The 21856-nt window shown below is 38.0% G+C and overlaps 1 protein-coding gene across 1 annotated transcript; it reads right to left on the minus strand.

The window, feature by feature from the left end:
- Window positions 1–15892: 15892 nt before the first annotated feature.
- LOC110784720 (wax ester synthase/diacylglycerol acyltransferase 11) lies at window positions 15893–21586 on the minus strand. The gene is made up of 6 exons (XM_021989169.2): window positions 21319–21586; window positions 19582–20178; window positions 18830–18896; window positions 17736–17809; window positions 17167–17514; window positions 15893–16435 (listed from the first exon to the last, which is right to left on the minus strand). The coding sequence occupies exons 1-6, from the start codon at window positions 21565–21567 to the stop codon at window positions 16238–16240; spliced, it is 1533 nt and encodes a 510-aa protein (XP_021844861.1). The 5' UTR covers window positions 21568–21586; the 3' UTR covers window positions 15893–16237.
- Between the last annotated feature and the right edge of the window lie 270 nt (window positions 21587–21856).

The raw sequence follows: 21856 nt of genomic DNA on the forward strand, positions 1-21856 counted from the left end.
CCAAATAGGATAGAAAATATGGTCTGCGTACCATTAATTTGAATGTAATTGGTCTAAAGTACCAAAGTTATTTTTCAATTCAAATATGGTCTGCGAACCTGACAGGCTAAATCGCACTCCTATCAAAGATAAACCTAACGTTCACCAACTAAAAATATAGTAAGGGAAGCAGGGATCGTATCCACAGGGAAACAATGTTCTTTCTACTATTAATTAACTAATCTAGACTACTGGTAACAAAGAGTTGGATTGGTTTGTATATTAAACTAAAGCAAATAATCAAATCGGAAAATAACAATATTAAAGGAATCTAGGGCAATGGTTCACCATAAATGCAGAGCAGGATTGGACAACGGACAATAACAATCAATGAACAATCATAATTAGGAAAACATGCATCTCTCGAATCTTATGAATTCCTTAGGATAGAACAACTAGCGGGCTCTCGCTACGTACTAGAAATAATTCCTATCTAATAGCCACAGACCAAAAAACATCATATTTATACCTCTCGGCGCATAATCTAAGGTTAATCAAACTCAAATCAAAATAGTCCGGCCGAACAGAATTGACGAGCAATAATAATAAGCTATAGAAATTATAATCAATCAATCAATTAATCAAGTCCACATATAATCCCAATCATGCATTCATGGATCCCCTAAACCCTAGAAATTAAACTACTCACTCATGATAATAAATAACAAAGCAATTAACATAATAGAAAACATGATCAAGCAATAAGATAAATTAAAGCAAGAAACAATACCGACTTGAAGAACAATGGAATAATAAAGCTTGAATCTTTGATAAAAATTAAAACTAAGTGTTTGGAGAAAATAGAGAGAACTAAAATAGACTAAGTAATTCGAAAACTAGAATAAAAGAGATGTCACTAAAAATATAAGGGGCTAGTATTTATAGTTTGCCCAAAATAGAGCCCAAAATCGGAAATAAAATCTCGCGAAATACGCTGGAGGTTGGCGTGGCCCGATCGGGCGACGCTTCGCCCGATCGGGAGATGTGCTCGATAGTCGGCCCGATCGGGCGAAATTCCGCCCGATCGGGCGGTTGCAAAATGCCCAGAACAGCGCCCAGAATGACCGCCCGATCCGGATCGGGCGAAGCCAGCCCGATCGGGCGCGTGTTGAAACTGCACGATCCTCTATCTTAAAAACACCATATCTCCTTCGCTATAAGTCGGAATTAGGCGAGTGACCACTCGTTGGAAAGCTCTTGAAGTCTAGAATCCAACCCAATTTGAATCGCTGCATTTGGAGTTGTATAACTCGAGTTATGATCAAAAGAGTGGACGACATTCAGTTTTCTACTTCTTTCACTATTCGCTTTGCATGAAAATTCTTCCAACTCAATGTTTGCGCTCTCGAAAGTATATAATCTCTTGTATTGATTCAAATGAGTAGGAAATGCACAAAAATATGCTAATTCCTACAATGATGAACCTGAAACTACAAACACACTACAAGGAGCACATTAGTACTAAAATCGCTCCGAAGAGCTCATTTGAGATCAAAAAGTACTAAGGGACGGGGGTAAAAACTCTATATAAAACGCATATATCAAACTCCCCCAAGCTAGATCCTTGCTTGTCCCTAAGCAAGGAAATCATCGATGAATACAAGATCAACTTCACCCCTAACATATTTCAAAACGAAAGACATAATTCAAGGCAAAATCTAACGAGCATGCATCAATGTCAACCAATCAAATCCACCAACCACAAATCCTCCCTAACAATCGTCACGCAAAGCGAACCACAAATGCACAATGGAATTCAAGACTAGTGCTCACACACTCGTCACTCATTTATGTGGCGGATAAAAGATGTACCCGTTCGCTCTCCTCCCAACATATAAGTGTACAATGCCCTCCCAAAACTCACAACACTAGTGTGTCTAGAAAAACATACACTCAACCTAATAGTCGACTCGGAATATGTCATGTCATAACTTGCATTGATAAACAACTACTTTCACATTAATATGACTCTATGCACAAAGGTCGGAAGGTCTTCAAAGCTTGTAATGATAGGCTTAGGTAGGGGTGCGGTAAATTTGGGTAAAATGTGAGCTTAAAGCCTTGGCTTTGGGGAGCATAAATCCTAGCAAAACCATGATCAACCACAAATGATGACCACAACTCTCCCATTCAACACATGATGAAACAACAAACAAACCACACTATACTTTCTTGCCTTTCTTTCACAATTAAAATCAATCACTCATAAAGATAAGAAATTACAATACTTGAGTGTAACAATGCTTTGAATTTTTCTGAGAGTAATGAATTTTTTTCTTTTTATTTTTTTCAATTTCCTTTTTTTTTCCTTTGGAAACCTTCATATTTTCTATTCTTCTCATCTCTTTCACTCTTCATTATTATTTTTTTCTCTTTTTCAAACAACAAACAAGATAAGAAGAACTCCCTTATTTCCTTTTCAACACTCACTTTGTGCTCAAAACTAAGCACACTACAACTCCCTCACCTCACTTACTATTAGCTCCCCCAAGCTATGCTTGGGACTAGTAACCAATGGGGCTTTCATGGGCTTGTAATATGGCTAGTCACCGAATAAAGGGGCACAAGCAACAACATGGGTAGAAAAGGAGGGAACAAATGTATCTAGATTCATCTGAAGGCTACCTAAACAGAAAAATGCCTTCGTCCTCCACAATGTGCATGTATATGAGTCATAAAACACTACTAACAATTGCAACCCAATACTCAAAATCAATGACACACCAGGAAGCTATCACACATCCTAACCAAGTCAACTAGCCAAGCACCAAGTCCACAAATAGTTAGTCAGAGTTGACTCATGTTAAGGCATCAAAGCAATCGAATATCAAATCATGGCTAACACATCCACATTGCTCGTCATTAAATACCAAGAATCAAAACAATTTTCAATCAAAGGGGCACAGGGAAGCATGATATTGTATTCATTGGAACGTATTTTTGTATTTTTTTTTCAAAGCAATAAACTACTCTAGAAAACATTAAACACACCAAAATAAACACACAAAAATAAGTAAATGCAAAAATAAAAGGAAAAACATACCTAATATGTACAAGTGAGTGAAACACCCCCCCAAGCTAAATCAGACAATGTCCTCATTGGCTCAAGGGGTATCATGAGGAAAGTGAGCAAACCGTGGCTTATTTGTCGCTGATTCGCAAATCGCCCGATCGGGCAGCAGATCGCCCGATCTGGCAGCAGATCGCCCGATCGGGCAGCAGATCGCCCGATCGGGCGAATTTCGAACCTTTTCGTTAAATCTGTGCGCGCCCGATCGGGCTCACCTCGCCCGATCCGGATCGGGCGAAATGCAATGCCTTGTTTTATTGACTTTTCTCAGCCCAGAATCCTTCCTTGACCTTTCTACGACGTCATCATCAACCGCCCGATCGGGCGGAATTTCGCCCGATCGGGCATTTCACTCGCCTTTTGAGTGGATCGGGCAACCGTCGCCCGTTCGGGCGATTTTCCAACATTTTCCTTGAATCGACACGCGCCCGATCGGGCGCTCCTCGCCCGATCCGGATCGGGCAAAACGCAGACTACTCCGTTTCAGCTTGAATTCAACTTTTTCGAACTTGGAGCCTTAGACCTGCACAGCATTAAACGTCCAAACCGTAAAATACCCTCTTCTCACCTCTCTAACACCAAAAACTACAATGAAACACACACTTGCTCAAAAATTATACTAAAACACACAAACAAAAGCGAAAAATACACTACGAAAAGCAATAAATGGATAGTGAAATACTCATCCCCTATTAGATTGATGCAATGTCCCCATTTCACAATCTTAGTTTATGTACAGACAACGAAAGGAAGGGGATGAGAGCCACGACAACTCATCGAATGGGGGCACCAAAGATGGTGCCATCTGGTGTCGAATCAATTGCCTTGGATGAGCTATGTGGCGCGGGAAGTGACAGACCACGACCCCGATCATGAATACGGTGCCCACCGTTCACCGAGCTTTCGGCCTTTCGGGTCTCAGCATCATCAAATCGTGCCTCCCGCAAAGAGATTGGTTAGTAAATAACCAACGAACGAGCGCAGAAGCTTGTCATGCGCACTCGCACAACTTTCGTGCAACAAGACATGCACGATAATCAACAACAACATTTGCATAAAGTCCGAATGAACTCTATGCCAGTAAGGAATAGGATGCCTAAAGGAAGAAGAACAAAAAGAAAAAATAACAATAAAAGAAGAATAAGAAAAGGAAGGAAAAGAGAAAGTAGGCATACTCTCCTTATGGAAGTTGTTTTTACGGACTATTGATTCTTCAACCTCAATGATCAATGAAATAGCTCTCTCTGTATTTTGGAATTCATGGTGGATAGGCTCTTCACCATATAGAGCTCTCTGCAAAGCATCCACCTCTTCTTTGTAAGTATTGTAAGTACCTGCGAAAGATTCACAAAGAGGAACATACTCTATTGGGTCATTGGGCTTTTGATTTTCATGGGGAGGAGGAAGATCCTCAAGTAAAGGTTTTATGGGGAAAGAGAAGGGGAGTGAGACGGTGTAAACGGGGCTAAGAATAACCCTTCTTGGACTTGGAATATGAGGGGTAGGGGTTGACACAACAACAAGGGTTTTATCAACTTCAACTTCCTCATGGACTTGCTCTATGACATATGGCTTTTCAGTTTCAACAAATCCTTCATCCATTGATCCAACAGTCAAATCATCATCCTCCCACTCATCCTCAGTCTCTGTTATAAGCTCCTCCCACTCTTGGTTGCCTATGGGTTCACTCAGTTGATCCCCATCCCCAACACAACTCGAATCATTATTTTCAATAATTTCTTGAACTTTTCTAAATCTCTCAAGAGTAGCCTTACTAGCTTTAATAATCTCATTAGTAGCCTCTTGAGATCTAGTACACTGAATCTCAATCTCAGAGTTTAATCTTCTTATTTCCTCTAAGAAGCTATCTCTGCTTTCTGATTCGGGTTGAACAAGATTGAGCAAGGGTTCACAATAATACACGGGAGAAGCAACAGTGGAATCATGAGGCAAAACATTGATATCCATGCAAGGGTTAGATAAGTCGTTAGAATATACATGATTATCATAAATATTAGAATGCACCTCATTATAACAAGCATTCAAGGGAGAGGGGGTAGAAACATGTAGATTATGCTCATAATTTGGATTAGCACATGTAACATGAATCGCCATTTCACGCTCATACAAATCCCTTGCAAACCACATATAGTAATCCCACATATCATCCAAAGACAAGGCTCGAAAATCACCATTAAATCTACTTTCTATCACATTCCTTGTATACTCATTTAAACCACCATAAGCAAAACCACAAGAATCCCAAAGATTAAAATTGTGGTAACCAATAAAATCATTTAGCCTATCGAAATACACCCAAAAAGGCTCATTTAAGAATTGAGGGAAAGAATAATAATCCATTTTTTTCAGGGGAAAAAAAATTTAAAAAATTAAAAATAAAAAATAATAAAATAAAGAAAATAAAGAAAATAAAATATATACATGGTCTCAAAGAACAGGAAGTTCTATGAGACTCAAGAAAATAATCTAGATCATAAAATTAGTAGCAGAAAATTAAACCGTTTCCCCGGCAACGGCGCCAAAATTTGACAGGCTAAATCGCACTCCTATCAAAGATAAACCTAACGTTCACCAACTAAAAATATAGTAAGGGAAGCAGGGATCGTATCCACAGGGAAACAATGTTCTTTCTACTATTAATTAACTAATCTAGACTACTGGTAACAAAGAGTTGGATTGGTTTGTATATTAAACTAAAGCAAATAATCAAATCGGAAAATAACAATATTAAAGGAATCTAGGGCAATGGTTCACCATAAATGCAGAGCAGGATTGGACAACGGACAATAACAATCAATGAACAATCATAATTAGGAAAACATGCATCTCTCGAATCTTATGAATTCCTTAGGATAGAACAACTAGCGGGCTCTCGCTACGTACTAGAAATAATTCCTATCTAATAGCCACAGACCAAAAAACATCATATTTATACCTCTCGGCGCATAATCTAAGGTTAATCAAACTCAAATCAAAATAGTCCGGCCGAACAGAATTGACGAGCAATAATAATAAGCTATAGAAATTATAATCAATCAATCAATTAATCAAGTCCACATATAATCCCAATCATGCATTCATGGATCCCCTAAACCCTAGAAATTAAACTACTCACTCATGATAATAAATAACAAAGCAATTAACATAATAGAAAACATGATCAAGCAATAAGATAAATTAAAGCAAGAAACAATACCGACTTGAAGAACAATGGAATAATAAAGCTTGAATCTTTGATAAAAATTAAAACTAAGTGTTTGGAGAAAATAGAGAGAACTAAAATAGACTAAGTAATTCGAAAACTAGAATAAAAGAGATGTCACTAAAAATATAAGGGGCTAGTATTTATAGTTTGCCCAAAATAGAGCCCAAAATCGGAAATAAAATCTCGCGAAATACGCTGGAGGTTGGCGTGGCCCGATCGGGCGACGCTTCGCCCGATCGGGAGATGTGCTCGATAGTCGGCCCGATCGGGCGAAATTCCGCCCGATCGGGCGGTTGCAAAATGCCCAGAACAGCGCCCAGAATGACCGCCCGATCCGGATCGGGCGAAGCCAGCCCGATCGGGCGCGTGTTGAAACTGCACGATCCTCTATCTTAAAAACACCATATCTCCTTCGCTATAAGTCGGAATTAGGCGAGTGACCACTCGTTGGAAAGCTCTTGAAGTCTAGAATCCAACCCAATTTGAATCGCTGCATTTGGAGTTGTATAACTCGAGTTATGATCAAAAGAGTGGACGACATTCAGTTTTCTACTTCTTTCACTATTCGCTTTGCATGAAAATTCTTCCAACTCAATGTTTGCGCTCTCGAAAGTATATAATCTCTTGTATTGATTCAAATGAGTAGGAAATGCACAAAAATATGCTAATTCCTACAATGATGAACCTGAAACTACAAACACACTACAAGGAGCACATTAGTACTAAAATCGCTCCGAAGAGCTCATTTGAGATCAAAAAGTACTAAGGGACGGGGGTAAAAACTCTATATAAAACGCATATATCAGAACCATCAAATAGTTGTAATTAGTTATAGCTTATCCTATTTGAAGAAAATGGTGCCTCCCACGGAGATTTTCAAGACGGACTTTGAAGTCAAAGCTTCAAGATGAAGTCGGGCCATACTAGATCACAAATATCTTATGCATGTTTTAAGTTATTTATTGCTTTAAATATGTCTTAAAATGCATGAGATCAAAAGCTTGATTATGTTGCATGATTAAGGATTTTAGTTCACTTAAAATCTAACCAACATAGTAAGAGCCTTAAGTTCCAAACTTAAAAATTGAGTTAAAAGGTGCCATGCCAAAATATACACTTGCTTGGATATCCTTTACATCAATCTAGTAATAGTTTTCGCTCAGCGAGGTGTTACTTATTGGTCCTAAAGGGGCAAGGTACACAAATAATTGTGAGTACATGTTAGTTTTGGTGAAACTCAACGATATAAGTAAGGAGTCCTTTTATGTCGTGGCAAATTCGATAGGTTTACCTAATAAGTTCTTAGACGTACCTATCAACCAAGAATAGTTTCTAGACTATTAGCAAAAGGCTTTTGCTTACCTAAGATGTTCTAGGATTAAGTCGACAAACTGTGCTTAGTTCTTCAATGATTTTAGGATCTTGGAATCATTTTATTCACACCTGCCGGAACACATAACTTGAATAAAATGCTTAATAAACATTGAATTATGCATGTATGCTAGAATTTAAGTTTATTAAGAGAAACTGTGAATGGTTATTTATTTGTTTATTCTTTTCAATTGTAGTTTTTAATATGGCAAACAACAATTCATTCAACATTCGATCAATTCTCGAAAAGGAGAAGTTGAACGGAAAAAACTCCCTTGACTGGCAAAGGAACTTGCAAATAGTTCTTATGCAGGAAGAAAAGGAGTATGTCCTAGATGAGGCGATGCCCGAAGCTCCTGGCGACGGGGTCACTCAGGCTGCCCTCAATCGTTGGATTGATGCCAACAAGGATGTGAAATGTCTAATGCTCGCCACCATGAGTGCGGATCTGCAGAAAACGTTCATCAACTCAGATGCTTTCACAATCATCAGTGAGTTGAAGAACATGTTCCAAGATCTGGCTCGAGTCGAAAGATTCGAGACTCATAGGCAAATTCTTGAGACCAAGCTTAAGAAAGGCGAGCCCGTAAGTCCACATGTTCTCAAAATGATTGGACTCATTGAGAATATGAGTCGGCTGGATCAGCAATTTTCTCAGGAAATGGCTATAGACACCATCCTCCATTCTCTTCATAGCGGGTATGATCAGTTCAAACTGAACTACAGTATGAATAGTCTGGACAAAACGCTCACTGAGCTTCACGGTATGCTGAAGACCGCTGAAAAGACGCTCAAAAGTGATAAGCAGGATGTGCTTATGGTGCGTGGGGGCAAGTTCAAGAAATCTGGAAAGAAGAGGAATGCTAAGAAAGGTGGCAACAAGGCCAGCCCAACTAAGCAAACTGGCGCCAAATCTGCAAAGAGGAAGGTCAGTCAACCCACTTCTGAATCCGAATGCTTCTACTGCAAGAAGAAGGGGCATTGGAAGAGAGATTGCTTGAAGCTAAAGGAAGATCAGAAGAACGGAACAGTCGTTCCATCTTCAGGTATTTTCGTTATAGACTGTATACTTGCTAATTCAACTTCTTGGGTATTAGATACAGGTTGTGGCTCACACTTATGTTCCAATCCACAGGGACTAAGAAGAAGTAGAAAGTTAAGCAAGGGTGAAGTCGACCTACGAGTGGGAAATGGAGCACGGATTGCTGCATTAGCCGTAGGAACTTACTATTTGTCGTTGCCCTCCGGGCTAGTTTTGGAACTGGAAGAATGTTTCCATGTTCCAAGTCTTACTAAAAACATCATTTCAGTTTCTTGCTTAGATGCTAAGGGATTTTCCTTTATAATAAAAGACAATAGTTGTTCATTTTATTTTAAAGAGATGTTTTATGGATCTGCTAGATTAGTCAATGGACTTTATTTATTAGATCACGACAAACAAGTATATAACATAAATACCAAAAAGGCCAAAAAGGATGATTCAGATCTCACCTATCTGTGGCATTGTCGATTAGGCCATATAAACTTGAAACGCTTAGAAAGACTTCAAAGGGAAGGAATTCTAGAACCATTTGACTTAGAGGATTATGGTAAATGCGAATCATGTTTACTTGGCAAAATGACAAAGCAACCTTTCTCTAAAGTTGGAGAAAGAGCAAATGAACTATTGGGTTTAATCCATACAGATGTATGTGGACCAATGAGTACAAATGCTAGAGGTGGTTTCAGCTACTTTATCACTTTCACTGATGACTTCAGTAGGTATGGTTATGTCTACCTAATGAAGCATAAGTCTGAATCCTTTGACAAATTCAAGGAATTTCAGAGTGAAGTAGAGAATCAATTAGGCAAGAAGATTAAGGCACTGCGGTCTGATAGAGGCGGTGAATATCTGAGCTATGAATTTGATGACCATCTGAAAGAATGTGGAATTCTATCAGAATTGACTCCTCCTGGAACACCACAATGGAACGGTGTGTCAGAACGGAGGAACAGAACCTTGCTAGACATGGTCAGGTCAATGATGGGTCAGGCCGAACTTCCATTAGAATTTTGGGGACATGCACTAAATACAGCTGCACTCACTATAAATAGAGCTCCGTCTAAAGCTGTCGAAAAGACTCCATACGAATTATGGTTTGGAAAGCCTCCAAATGTGTCTTTTCTTAAGATTTGGGGATGTGAAGTTTACGTCAAACGATTAAATTCAGACAAACTTCATCCAAAATCTGACAAATGTATCCTTGTGGGCTATCCAAAGGAAACAAAGGGGTATTACTTCTACAATACATCTGAGAACAAAGTGTTTGTTGCTCGAGATGGTGTCTTTTTGGAGAAGGATCACATTTCCAAAATGACAAGTGGGAGAAAAGTAGACCTCGAAGAAATTCGAGTCGAACAACAAACTCTAGAGAATGCTCAAGATGACATTCAGGATGAAACTCAGAGATCTTTAGAAGAATCTGGTGAGAATCATGGTCAATCTAGAAATGTTACCCCGCGTAGATCGCAAAGATATAGATCTCAACCGGAAAGGTACTTAGGTATTTTGACGAACGAGAGCTATGACGTTCTATTACTTGAAAGTGATGAACCTGCGACTTACAAGCAAGCTATGACGAGCCCTAGCTCCAAGCAATGGCAAGAAGCCATGCAATCTGAATTAGACTCCATGTCTGAAAACCAAGTATGGGATTTGGTCGATTTGCCAGATGGCTACCAAGCCATTGGAAGCAAATGGGTTTTCAAACTGAAAAAGGACAAGGATGGGAAACTTGAAGTTTTCAAAGCTAGATTGGTTGCAAAAGGTTACAGGCAAGTCCACGGTGTGGATTACGATGAAACCTTTTCACCAGTTGCAATGCTAAAGTCTATTCGAATAATGTTAGCAATCGCTGCATATTACGATTACGAAATATGGCAGATGGATGTCAAAACTGCTTTCTTAAACGGCGTTTTAACAGAAACTGTGTTTATGACACAGCCTGAAGGTTTTGAGGATCCAAAGAATGCTAAAAAGGTATGCAAGCTAAAGAAGTCAATCTACGGGTTGAAGCAGGCATCCAGGAGCTGGAATATACGTTTTGATGAAGCAGTCAGTGACTTTGGTTTCATCAAGAACGCGGACGAATCTTGTGTATACAAGAAGGTCAGTGGGAGCAAAATTGCTTTCCTAGTATTATATGTCGACGACATATTGCTTATCGGAAATGACATTCCTATGTTGAACTCTGTCAAGATTTGGCTTGGGAAATGTTTTTCGATGAAGGATCTAGGAGAAGCACAGTACATATTGGGCATCAAGATTTACAGAGATAGATCTAAAAAGATGATTGGACTTAGTCAAAGCACTTATATCAATAAGGTGCTTGATAGGTTCAAGATGGCGGACTCCAAGCGAGGCTACCTACCCATGTCTCATGGAATGACTCTAAGCAAGACTCAGTGCCCAAAAACACTTGATGAGCGTAGACGAATGAATGGGATTCCATATGCATCATTGATTGGTTCAATAATGTATGCTATGATATGTACACGCCCGGATGTTGCGTACGCACTCAGTGCTACGAGCAGATACCAGTCAGACCCAGGAGAGGCGCATTGGACTGCTGCCAAGAACATTCTGAAGTACCTGAAAAGGCACAAAGATGACTTCCTGGTCTATGGTGGAGATGATGAATTAATTGTTAAAGGCTATACGGACGCAAGTTTCCAAACCGACAAAGATGATTTCAGATCACAGTCTGGGTTTGTCTTCTGCCTCAACGGAGGAGCAGTAAGCTGGAAAAGTGCTAAGCAAAGCACCATTGCGGATTCTACAACTGAAGCGGAGTACATTGCTGCACATGAAGCAGCAAAGGAAGCTATATGGCTAAGGAAGTTCATAGGAGAACTTGGTGTAGTCCCCTCCATTAAAGGACCAATAGCCCTGTATTGTGATAATAACGGAGCTATTGCACAGGCAAAAGAGCCTAGACACCACCAGAGAGTCAAGCATGTACTTCGTAGATTTCACCTTCTACGAGAGTTCGTTGAAAGAAAAGAAGTCGAGATAAGCAAAATTGGAACTGATGACAACATATCAGATCCATTAACTAAACCTCTGCCGCAAGCGAAGCACAACTCGCACACTGCAGCTATGGGAATCAAGCATATTGGAGAATGGCTTTGATGTCTCTGTTTAATGTTTTAAAGTTTTAGAGTTTAAATCTTTGTAAAACATTATTGGTTAATCATTCACAATAAATGAAAGAAATTCATTTTTCCATTTAATTTGTGGTTTATTAAATGATGAGTCCCTTCAATTTGACGATATATTCAAGATAGACTGTCAGGACCAGTCCTGTGACTAAGAAATGTCTATCAAGTGAACTTGAATGTCAAAGGTTGAAAATGGTCCCTAATCGGAGTTTTCTATAAAATTGGACGCATAGAAAACGTTAGACGATTAGAGTGCAAGATGACTAGTAGTTCTGTTTCTTGAACTATGTGGACATGGCAATGTCATAATCATTTGCATAGATACTTACTTTGGGAAGACTAGTATCGGACAAGACCTATGAAACTTTACTGTAAGAGATGAAAGTCTGTCATAAGTAAATTTCATTAAATTATTAGACACTAAATCCTCAATACCTGAGTGATTTGAGATTACTTGTTTGAGAACTGGTTGCTTTGACGTTGACCAACCGTCGCACCGTAAAAGGAGGCTATAAAGGCAACGCTCAGGTAATCACCTATCAAACGAAGTCTAATCTCAAGATCGCAAGATTGGGATTGTCCTCCCATAAATCGGGATGAGATGCTTAAAAGTTGTACAAGGCCACTCGGAGAGCTAGAAACTGTGAAATGCATGGCCGTGCTCGGATGAATCATAGGCTATGATTATCTGTTTATTTGATCAGTTGAACTCTGAAACCGAGGAACACCTCTGGACATAATAAGGATGACAACTCTTACCTTATGTTCAAGAGCAAGCATCGAGCGACAAAGGAATTAGGAAATGCACACTTGTCCCTAAGGACAAGTGGGAGACTGAAGGAAATAATGCCCTTGGTCCAAGTATGCATTCTATGTTAAGTCTAATAAATGCGGTTCAGTATTAATTAACAAGTTAATAATTCAGTGAGATCAAGTGAGCTGAATGCCTAGCTAGAGGCCGCTTCAGTTCAAGTGGAATTAATGATATTAATCCACAGCTTACTCTTGACTGAACCCGTAGGGTCACACAAATAGTACGTAAACGGATCAAGTATTTAATGGCATTAAATACTCCATCTATGAATATTCGGAACCGACGGATCTTGGTTTCAGTGGGAGCTAAGATCGTCACAGGCAAGAAATGAATACTCCGGAAACGATGATATTACCAGAATCGGAAATATTACCGGAAACGGAAATATTGTCAGAATCGGAAATATTGCCGGAATCGGAAAATAATTCCGGAAACGGAAATATTAAATATTTGTTCGAAACGGAAATTAATTCCGGAATCGGAAATATTAAATATTGTTCGTATCGGAAATAGATTCCGGAAATGGAAATTTAATCGGAAGCGTATCGTACGAATTAGCATCGGACGAGGCTTGCCGGACGAAGGCCCAGCACGAAGCCGGGGCCAATCGCCCAGCAAGCATGCGCGCCACAAGCCCAGCCAAGGCAGCGCCCAGGCCTACCGCAAGGCAGGCCCAGCGCGCGCCAAAGGCCACGGCTGCGTGGGCCGTGCTACGCGGGCTGCTGCTCGCACGCGCATGGGCAGCCCTTGTGGCTGCCGTGTGTGTGTGAGTTTGTGCTCATACGTGATTCCTGAATCTACAAGAGTCAGTGTATGATTAAATTTCTATTCCTAATTGGATAAATTAATTAAATAGAATTCATGTAGGATTCTAATTCCAATTAATTCGCATCCTACTAGGATTACGATTCCTTTTCCATAACTCTATAAATAAAGGCCTAGGGGTCATAATTTATACACAAGTTTCAAAGTATTCAAAAGTGAGTTTTTGAGAGAAAATTAAAACACACATCTTGCTCATAAAGTGCCGAAATTTTCTAGTACCTTAAGGGCGATTCTAGTTGGTCAATCTTAAGGCGGATCCGGACGTGCTGTGGACTATCTACGGAGGGACGACACTTGGAGTCCTAAAAGACTTGTTCTTGTTCGGTTCGGGCGCAGCTAGGGAGGGCACGCAACAAAGAGTATGCATCTAAATTATGCTATATGATTATGTGTAAATAATATGTTGTCCTGGGTTAATGGTTGTTTCCGCATGATCTATGTAGTGTCATATGTATTATAACCTAACAAAAATAAGTTTAAAATATTTGTTTATGTGGTAAAATACAAGTTTTAGTTTTTAGGTGGTAAAAAATAATTTATCCTAATAATAAAAATAATAGTAATAATAATAATAAGTTATATTGAATGAATAAAACTGAACTGAACTAAACTGAATGCTCTTGAACTGAATTGAAAAGTAAGCCCTTAAACTGAAATTAAGCCAAAAAAAATAGGGCATAAGTCCTAGCTATGCTCCTTATGTACGTAAATTAGTCATTTTTCGTGTTACTTGTAAGCCTGACTTGTTTCGAGCTATGTACCTATGATTATAGATGTGGATCGAGCTGGCCCGAGGCCTGACCCGACACAAAACGAAAAAAGGCAAGCCCAACACGAGCTTGAAGTCGTGGGTAGAGCGTGGGCCGCATTGTTTTTGGAAAAAACACGACACTACAAGGCACGACACAACCCGACCCGACATGTCAAAGTAAGATAAATTTAGTAAAATTAGGTATATGCATGACGCCCCCGACCCCATACGAGAACTTTGGGTCGGGTCTGACCCTATATTTGAAATATTTAGCTCAACCTAGTACAAGTGGGTTTGACGTGAGCCGGGCCTGTTCAGGCCCAACACCCGTGGGTTCGGCACAAAATCCGACCTAGGCCGGCTCACAACCATCTTTAAATGTGATTTATTCATGGAATTACTTGCAAAGTTATACGTAGCTGATTTGAGGATAAGGTAAATAATCTCCATTAAAAATGTTAATTTTTTTTGTTGGTTCTACTACGAGGAGTTCCCACCGCCTTCGACGAGTGGACTAATCTCCCGCAGAAGTTTGTATGGGTACCTCACAGGGCCGCCCCTGGGGCAGGGCATAAGGCGCCAGGGGGAAAAGCCCAATATCACTTAAGCTAATCTAAGTCCGAATCTATAACATTTCATGCAAATTTGTTTACATTAGGAAAGGCAGCCTAGTGGTTTGTATGCATGGGATTTTAGTATGCCCACCCAAGTTCGATTCCCTACCGGCCTTGGTTTTGCTTGGATTTTTTTTTTCCATTTTTGTTATTTCTCATTTGCTAACACCACAAATTAGAGCCATATACAACTTTTATAATCATAATGTTTTCAATTTTAAGTTTCATTATCCTTTAATTATTCAAAATATTTTTTTAATCCAATTTTGAGATTTGAAGAGGTAAGTTGTTGTAGACTTTGTCTTATGTTACCTGGAATGTTTGAAATATTTGAGTATAATTCATGTTTAATGGCACAAGTTCGAAAATATTCAAGCCTTTATATTTCGTAATTAGAGTTAATTTTTCTTGGCTAGTTTAATTAGAATAGAGTAGTATTAAGTCTTAAAAGTGAAATGTCAATTATTTACATACATTTTTTCAATCAGAAAGTACATCACGTTTATGAGAATTTTTTTTTCATGTACCATTAAAAGGGCCTCAAATTTTTTTTCGCCCATAGACCTCAAAAATGTCAGGACCGGCCCTGGTACCTCGATGGACAGCATCCCTCCCAGTTGAGATTTTTTCCATTCCCAAGGCTCGAACCCGAGACATTGGTTAAGGGCCTGTTAAGAAGCAATAGGCCCTTAACCACTCATGTCAACCTCAATTGGTCTATTAAAAATGTTAATGAGTACTCCAATCCATATAGTATCGATATGTTTACATTTTCTACATGACTAGCTAACTATTTTGGCTATATCACGCTATAAGAAGTTCCCATGACTTCATCACATGAAACTTCCCATTCCCCATACTGAAAAAAGAAATTTTATATATGAGATGAAGTGTTAATGTGTTATTGTGTTAAGATATGAACTACAAAACATCATTGTAAATGTCCCACATTCATTAATAAAATAAGAGAAAAGTATTCGCTTAATATGGCTATATAACTATATTCCTCTTTTGGTCATATGGTACAACTACAAAGGAAGTCTTACTATGGCTTAGTGTTTTATTCATTCCATGAGACAGATAGATGTCTTATTTGCAAACATATATATAGGTTGACTATGGTAGTACGTTGTATAGTTAATATAATACGGAGTTTATGTTTGTGCCATTGTAGGGTGGTATAATACAATATTTTTTTATGGCCGGGCCGGGGCGGTGGTTATGACCGCGAATGTGTTTGGGTAATGGTAACATTGGGGTGGTTAAAGCCCGCCCTCATCCGGCCCGGTATGAGTATATATATATTCTGTGATGAGGTATCTGTCTATCATTGATGTGCAGTTGGGTTCCCATTTGGTACAGCAAAGTCTTTAACAAGGCCTTTTGTTATAACAGCATCTTTCACTTGTTTGAGGGATTCAACAATATCATCACACAATTGATGAGGATCTGGAACAACATCTTCATCAACAGCCAGAACTAATGTCATCTTGTTTGTATAACTTTGAAAGTTAATCATCAATTCCTGTTAAATTAGCAACAAAATCAATCATTAATTAGCAGCGGCCTGACTAAAAGATGGCACTGGGTTGGGTCGGGTCAAGGCACGGCCCAACACAAATAATATGGCCCGACATGAGCACAGAGTTATGGGCCGTGGACTAGGCATTAAAAGACACGTTAAATTGAGTGAAATTAGGTTTATGGATGACCCAGCCAGACACAAAACAAGTGGGTTTAGCGTGGGCCGTATTTTTGAAAAATGCATGAAAATACACATTTTTAAATGTTTAATTGAGTGAAATTAGACTTAGACACGACCCGGTCAGACACAAAATAGTTGGGTTTGGCGTGGCTGTAGTTTTTCAAAAGGCAAGAAAACACACGTTTAATTGAATGAACGTAGATGACCCGACCAGACAGAAAACAACTGGATTTTGGCGTGGGCCTTATTTTAAAAAAGGATGAAAATACACGTTAAATTGAGTGACATTAGTCTTAGGCACGACCAGGCCAGACACAAAACAAGTGGGTTTTGGTGTGGGCCGTTTTTTAAAAAAGCGTGAATATACACGCTAAATTGAGTGATATATGCTTAGGCACGACCCGTCCAAACACAAAATAAGTGTGTTTTGGCGTGGGCCGTATCCATCTTGGACAAAAGCACATGTAGTATGATGAAGTCCGACCCGATCCACAACCATCTTTAAACCACCCAGGATTAGCATTAATACAAAAGTACAAATTAGGACTTACATGAGGTTGACCATATGAAGAAGGAGCAAGAAAAGCCAAAGGGTGGCCATAAAAACCAATCTCTTCCAAAGGTCCAACTAAATTGGAGAAGGCGATGGTTGTATGAGCGTTGATTCGATCACTTACTTTGCTAGCAAACTTATTACCAAACAACTTCATTACAACTTCAGCAATGAAATATGTGTACAACACCTCTAGTGAATGCTTCTTTCTATCAACCTTAGCCTTGGCTTTTCGGATGTAATCTAAAGGATCATCACGTAATCCAATGGTAAATGGAAGGAGTACATACCCTAATGAATTCCCCCATTTTACCTCTGTATCTTTCTCCATCATATCAGCTAGAGCCTACAAATATAATGTTACATACCATGAATGATGAAATGTACATAATTAATTTGACTCGATCATATATTCATGTATATTTTCACATACTCCATCAGTTTCATTTTACTTGCTCTACTTGACCAATTTCTGTGAGAGTTTTTCCGTCAAAATGAGGCAAAAAAATGAGACAGATTGAGTAATACTTCGTATATGTACATTAAAGTTTTTGATAAACGTCTCACTTGTATTCCTCCGGTTGGTCGTATGTTGATTAGAAGAACTGATCTAAGACGAATGTGATCGTCTACATTGATTCCTGATCAAAAAAAAAACATGGACATGAAATGTTAATTCCATATAGAACATGTACAGCAGTATATCTAATGATGTATGCTTGTTACACTGATTACGCAACCACTTTAACGTAGATTTGATCAAGTATATGGCTTCCCCTACTACATTTCGACCCCATTTGGGCCTACTAAGGCCCTGTTTTTTTTGGCTTAATTTCAGTTTTAGGGTTTATTTGACAGTTCAGTTCAGTTCAGTTCAGTTCAGGAGCATTCAGTTCAGTTCAGTTCAGTTCAGTTCAGTTCAATTCAGTTCAGTTCAGCTCTAAAGAACAGGCCTAAATCAAATATGGATTGGCTTGATTTAGCTAAATTTTACGGAGTTCAAACTCAAGCTTAAGAATCCTTATCAAGTTAGCTAGGCTTGATAAGAATTCTCCTAGTTTGAGCCGAGCTTTAAGATTTTTCAAGTCTTCAATTGATAAACTGATAAAGCATATTCCAACAATAGTTAAGCACAAATTAAAAAGTTTCTTGGACAAGTTATGTAAAAGTTCCCTCCCTTTCTCATTCAATTGATAGTTTAGGCGTTGGTATTAAAGGATATAACAATCTCACGAAGATACATTGTTTTTCTTAAAGAGCTCATGAGCTTTATAGCCAAATACCATTATGTTTGAATTGGGTTCCTTTAGTTGTTAAACTATAAATTAGCTTAACTTGGTTTATTAACAAACAAATCAGGCTCGATACAAACTTTTATCTAATTGTTCCTTAATAGTTATATTTGTGTCCACCCCGTTCTGCCCAGAGCATATTAAATGCACCCGGGTGCACCGTGCACCTCTCACATTTTCTTCTTACATGTGAGGAGAAAATGTTATAGGTACCACCAACGGACATAAAATTATCTTTGGGTGCACGGTACACCCTGGTACACCTAATAATCTTCCCTTATTTCCCGCCCCATGATCAATTCTAACTAGAATGCATTAGTTACAACTTACAATATGTTAAACAAATTGTAATGAGAGCGAAAGGCTTACCATATTTCCTGTTAAGATATCGAGATAAACCAGCTTCTGTGATTCCAAGTGCGACATCATTGATGGTCTGCATCCCACAATGTGGCATATATTTTAGCTCAATGCAATGAATCAACTTTAACAAATTGATTTTTTTTTAATTTTTCTTTTTTTACCACATTATAGACCCACTTTTAAAACTTATCATCGTATAAGATGGGTTTTAAAAATTACCACTTTAATTTTATAAACTTTGAATTTACCACATGTTAACGGTTTCAGTTACTTCTGCTATCAGGTGGACTCATATATCAGTTTCTTATAAATTTTCCTCTCTTTTTTCCTTAAAAAATCATGATTTAACTCATTTTTTCATTGAAATTTTCTCTTAAATTGGTAATACAAATCTCAAATTTCAACACTAAAATTCAAATCAATTTAACTTTCATTTACAAAGTGAAATAAAGAAGCAACACTACCTCCGTTTCAAAAAGATCTTTCTATTTACTATTTGCACGGACCCCGGCATAATGTTTGACCGTTAATTATATCAAATTATGTATGGCAAAAAAATATAAACAATTGATATTTATAAAATACGTTTTAAGAAGAATCTAACAAGATATCTCATGATAATTTTTTATAGATATAATAGTGAAAATTTATAGTCAAAATTTTGATTTTTGGACACATTTTTTAAATCGTAAAGAACTTTATGAAACGGGGTAATACTTAGAAAAGGTGAGAATAACTAAAGAAAATAATGAACTTACACCATCAATTGCATTCTTCACCAATTTCATATCATCAAGGCTAAATATCTTGTAAACAATGCGCCTTGGTTTATTCACACTTCCTCCTTTTGTAGAACTCTTAAGAAGAGCATTATCCTTCAAAAAAAGCGCGGTTGCTACAAAAATCAACACATCCATCAAAGTATTCCAAGACAACTTCAACACCCACCATAATTCCAAAACCCATCTCCAAATCAACCATTTGCGACCATTATCATCATCCTCTTCGTACACCTTTTGAACAGGAATAGTTGGCAAGGAGTTGGCATCAGAGGTCTTACGCGTAAGGGCCATTAATAGAGAGATTAGAGACGTGCCATCGCCGAGTGAGTGATGAATACGAAATATTGCAAGGGCCTTGACATCTTTAGAGAGCTTAAGATGAAGGACATGGATGTCCCAAAGTGGTCTTGATTTGTCTAAGGTTGTTTTGCTGAGGTTGTATATGTAGTCTTCCACATACTTGTCTGGTGATTCTATGTTTTCTTGGTGTATGTTTGGAACTATAATGTGTTTGTCTAAGTCTACTTTTGTTCTCACCCATCTCAATTCTTCTCCTTTACTTAGATCCCCTACCTGTATAAAAAACAAAGATTTTATTTTAAACATTAATTGTCATTATTTATGTTAAAAAAAATATTTTGAATCCGAGTGCACCTAGAGTCCTAGAACCAGGTGCTTAGAGCCAGGTGCATGCGGGGTGCAAGATGGAGTTTCTCGTGCCAAAGGGTTTAGTTTTTACGTTTGAATTATTGATTTGTTTCCAAGTCAGGAAATGTTTGGTTTGGTATAAAACGTTTTGATGGAAACAATTTCCCCCATGAAAAATAGATTTTCGATAACTCTTTTAAAGATGGAAAACATTTTCCATTTAAAATGAACGAAAACTCGATCATTTTCCCTCGATCGTCACCTCCCTTTTCCCTCTTTAGTCTCTTCTCATCAATCTCTATCCATCTACTCCCATTTTCCTTTTTTTATTATTTTTCTTGTAATCAAATAAAGAAAAACTATTTTGAAATTGTGTTTTTCTTTGAAATTATTTTACTTGAAAGTTTATTTCCATTAAAAAAGTTTTACACAAAACCAAACGGAACGTATCACTACTATTCTTTTTCACAACTGATCATATAGAAATTCAAGTATCTAACAATTAGCCTAATACCGAGTACCATAATTCTTTTTACATAAGCCTATCATTTCAAATGATAGGTAATACTAGAAATAGGAAAAGTTAGTTAAGTAAATCAAAGAATTGTGCAATTAGAAACTTTTAAGGGAAAAACTTTAGCCCCAATTTGTGGGTTGTATTATGCACTCCGATGCACCTAGCGGTATAATTCTGCTCATAAGGAGAGAATCATGCAGCTCCGCAACCGGTGTAAACAAAGTTGCTCACATCTATACTACCCTATATGGTTTTTGTTAGTATGAGCCACGTACAATGAGCAATACAACTTATAAATGGGACTAGGGATTCGAACTTGAGACCTATCGTACATAAACTCTCAGTCTTAACCATTAGACCAAAACCTCATTGGTATACTGCTCTATAATATGTGCCACTATTCACGTTTATCGCCGCTATGTGTCACTATAGGAATGGTATGTTACTAGTTTTATTGAAATATATCTATACTAAAACGTTATATTTATCATATGTAAAAAATAAAATAAAAAAGCGCGTAAAAGGGGGAAAATAAAAGAAAGAATTACCACAACACTAGAGAAACGAGGATGCTTGAGAAGAGTGAAGGGAAGTTTGGCCTTACAAAGCTCAAGATCAATTGTAGTTTTACAACCCATAATTGCCAAAATATGAATATTGAAGTTAGGCTTATGAAACATAACAGATGATGGACTTAATGGCTCATCTCTTTCATTATCTTCCAACATCATTATCCCTTTATTAATCTTAATTGGTTTTATTATCCCTTTCTTTCTCCTCCTAATTACACCCTCCATAATCTCTCTCTTTTTTTGATTTTTTGTTGAGTATATGAGAAAAATGTAGTAATGGTACGTTGCAACAAAGATTGAGGTATTGTCATTTTTATAGGCTAAAATTAGATTGTGTGTTCATATTTTTGACTTACCATATGTTATATGTTGTCATTTTTGTTGTTACTTGTTAGCATTATAATGTAGGGGGTTGGGAGGGTTTATATTTATTGCTTTGTTTGATAGAAGTTGTGTAATTGGTTCATGACATCATTTTTTATGTTATGAAGACAAGTGTTAAGCAAAAAAGAAT

This window comes from Spinacia oleracea, chromosome 2 (genome assembly GCF_020520425.1).
Source record: "Spinacia oleracea cultivar Varoflay chromosome 2, BTI_SOV_V1, whole genome shotgun sequence".
Lineage (NCBI taxonomy): Eukaryota > Viridiplantae > Streptophyta > Magnoliopsida > Caryophyllales > Amaranthaceae > Spinacia > Spinacia oleracea.

Excerpts from the sequence above, each read along its gene's own strand:
- LOC110784720 (XM_021989169.2), bottom strand. The coding sequence starts at position 21,567 with ATGGAGGGTGTAATTAGGAGGAGAAAGAAAGGGATAATAAAACCAATT. Across the intron at positions 20,179-21,318 it reads CTCGTTTCTCTAGTGTTGTG|GTAGGGGATCTAAGTAAAGG; the intron begins GTAATTCTTTCT and ends TTTTTTATACAG. Across the intron at positions 16,436-17,166 it reads CTTCATATGGTCAACCTCAT|GAATTGATGATTAACTTTCA; the intron begins GTAAGTCCTAAT and ends CTAATTTAACAG.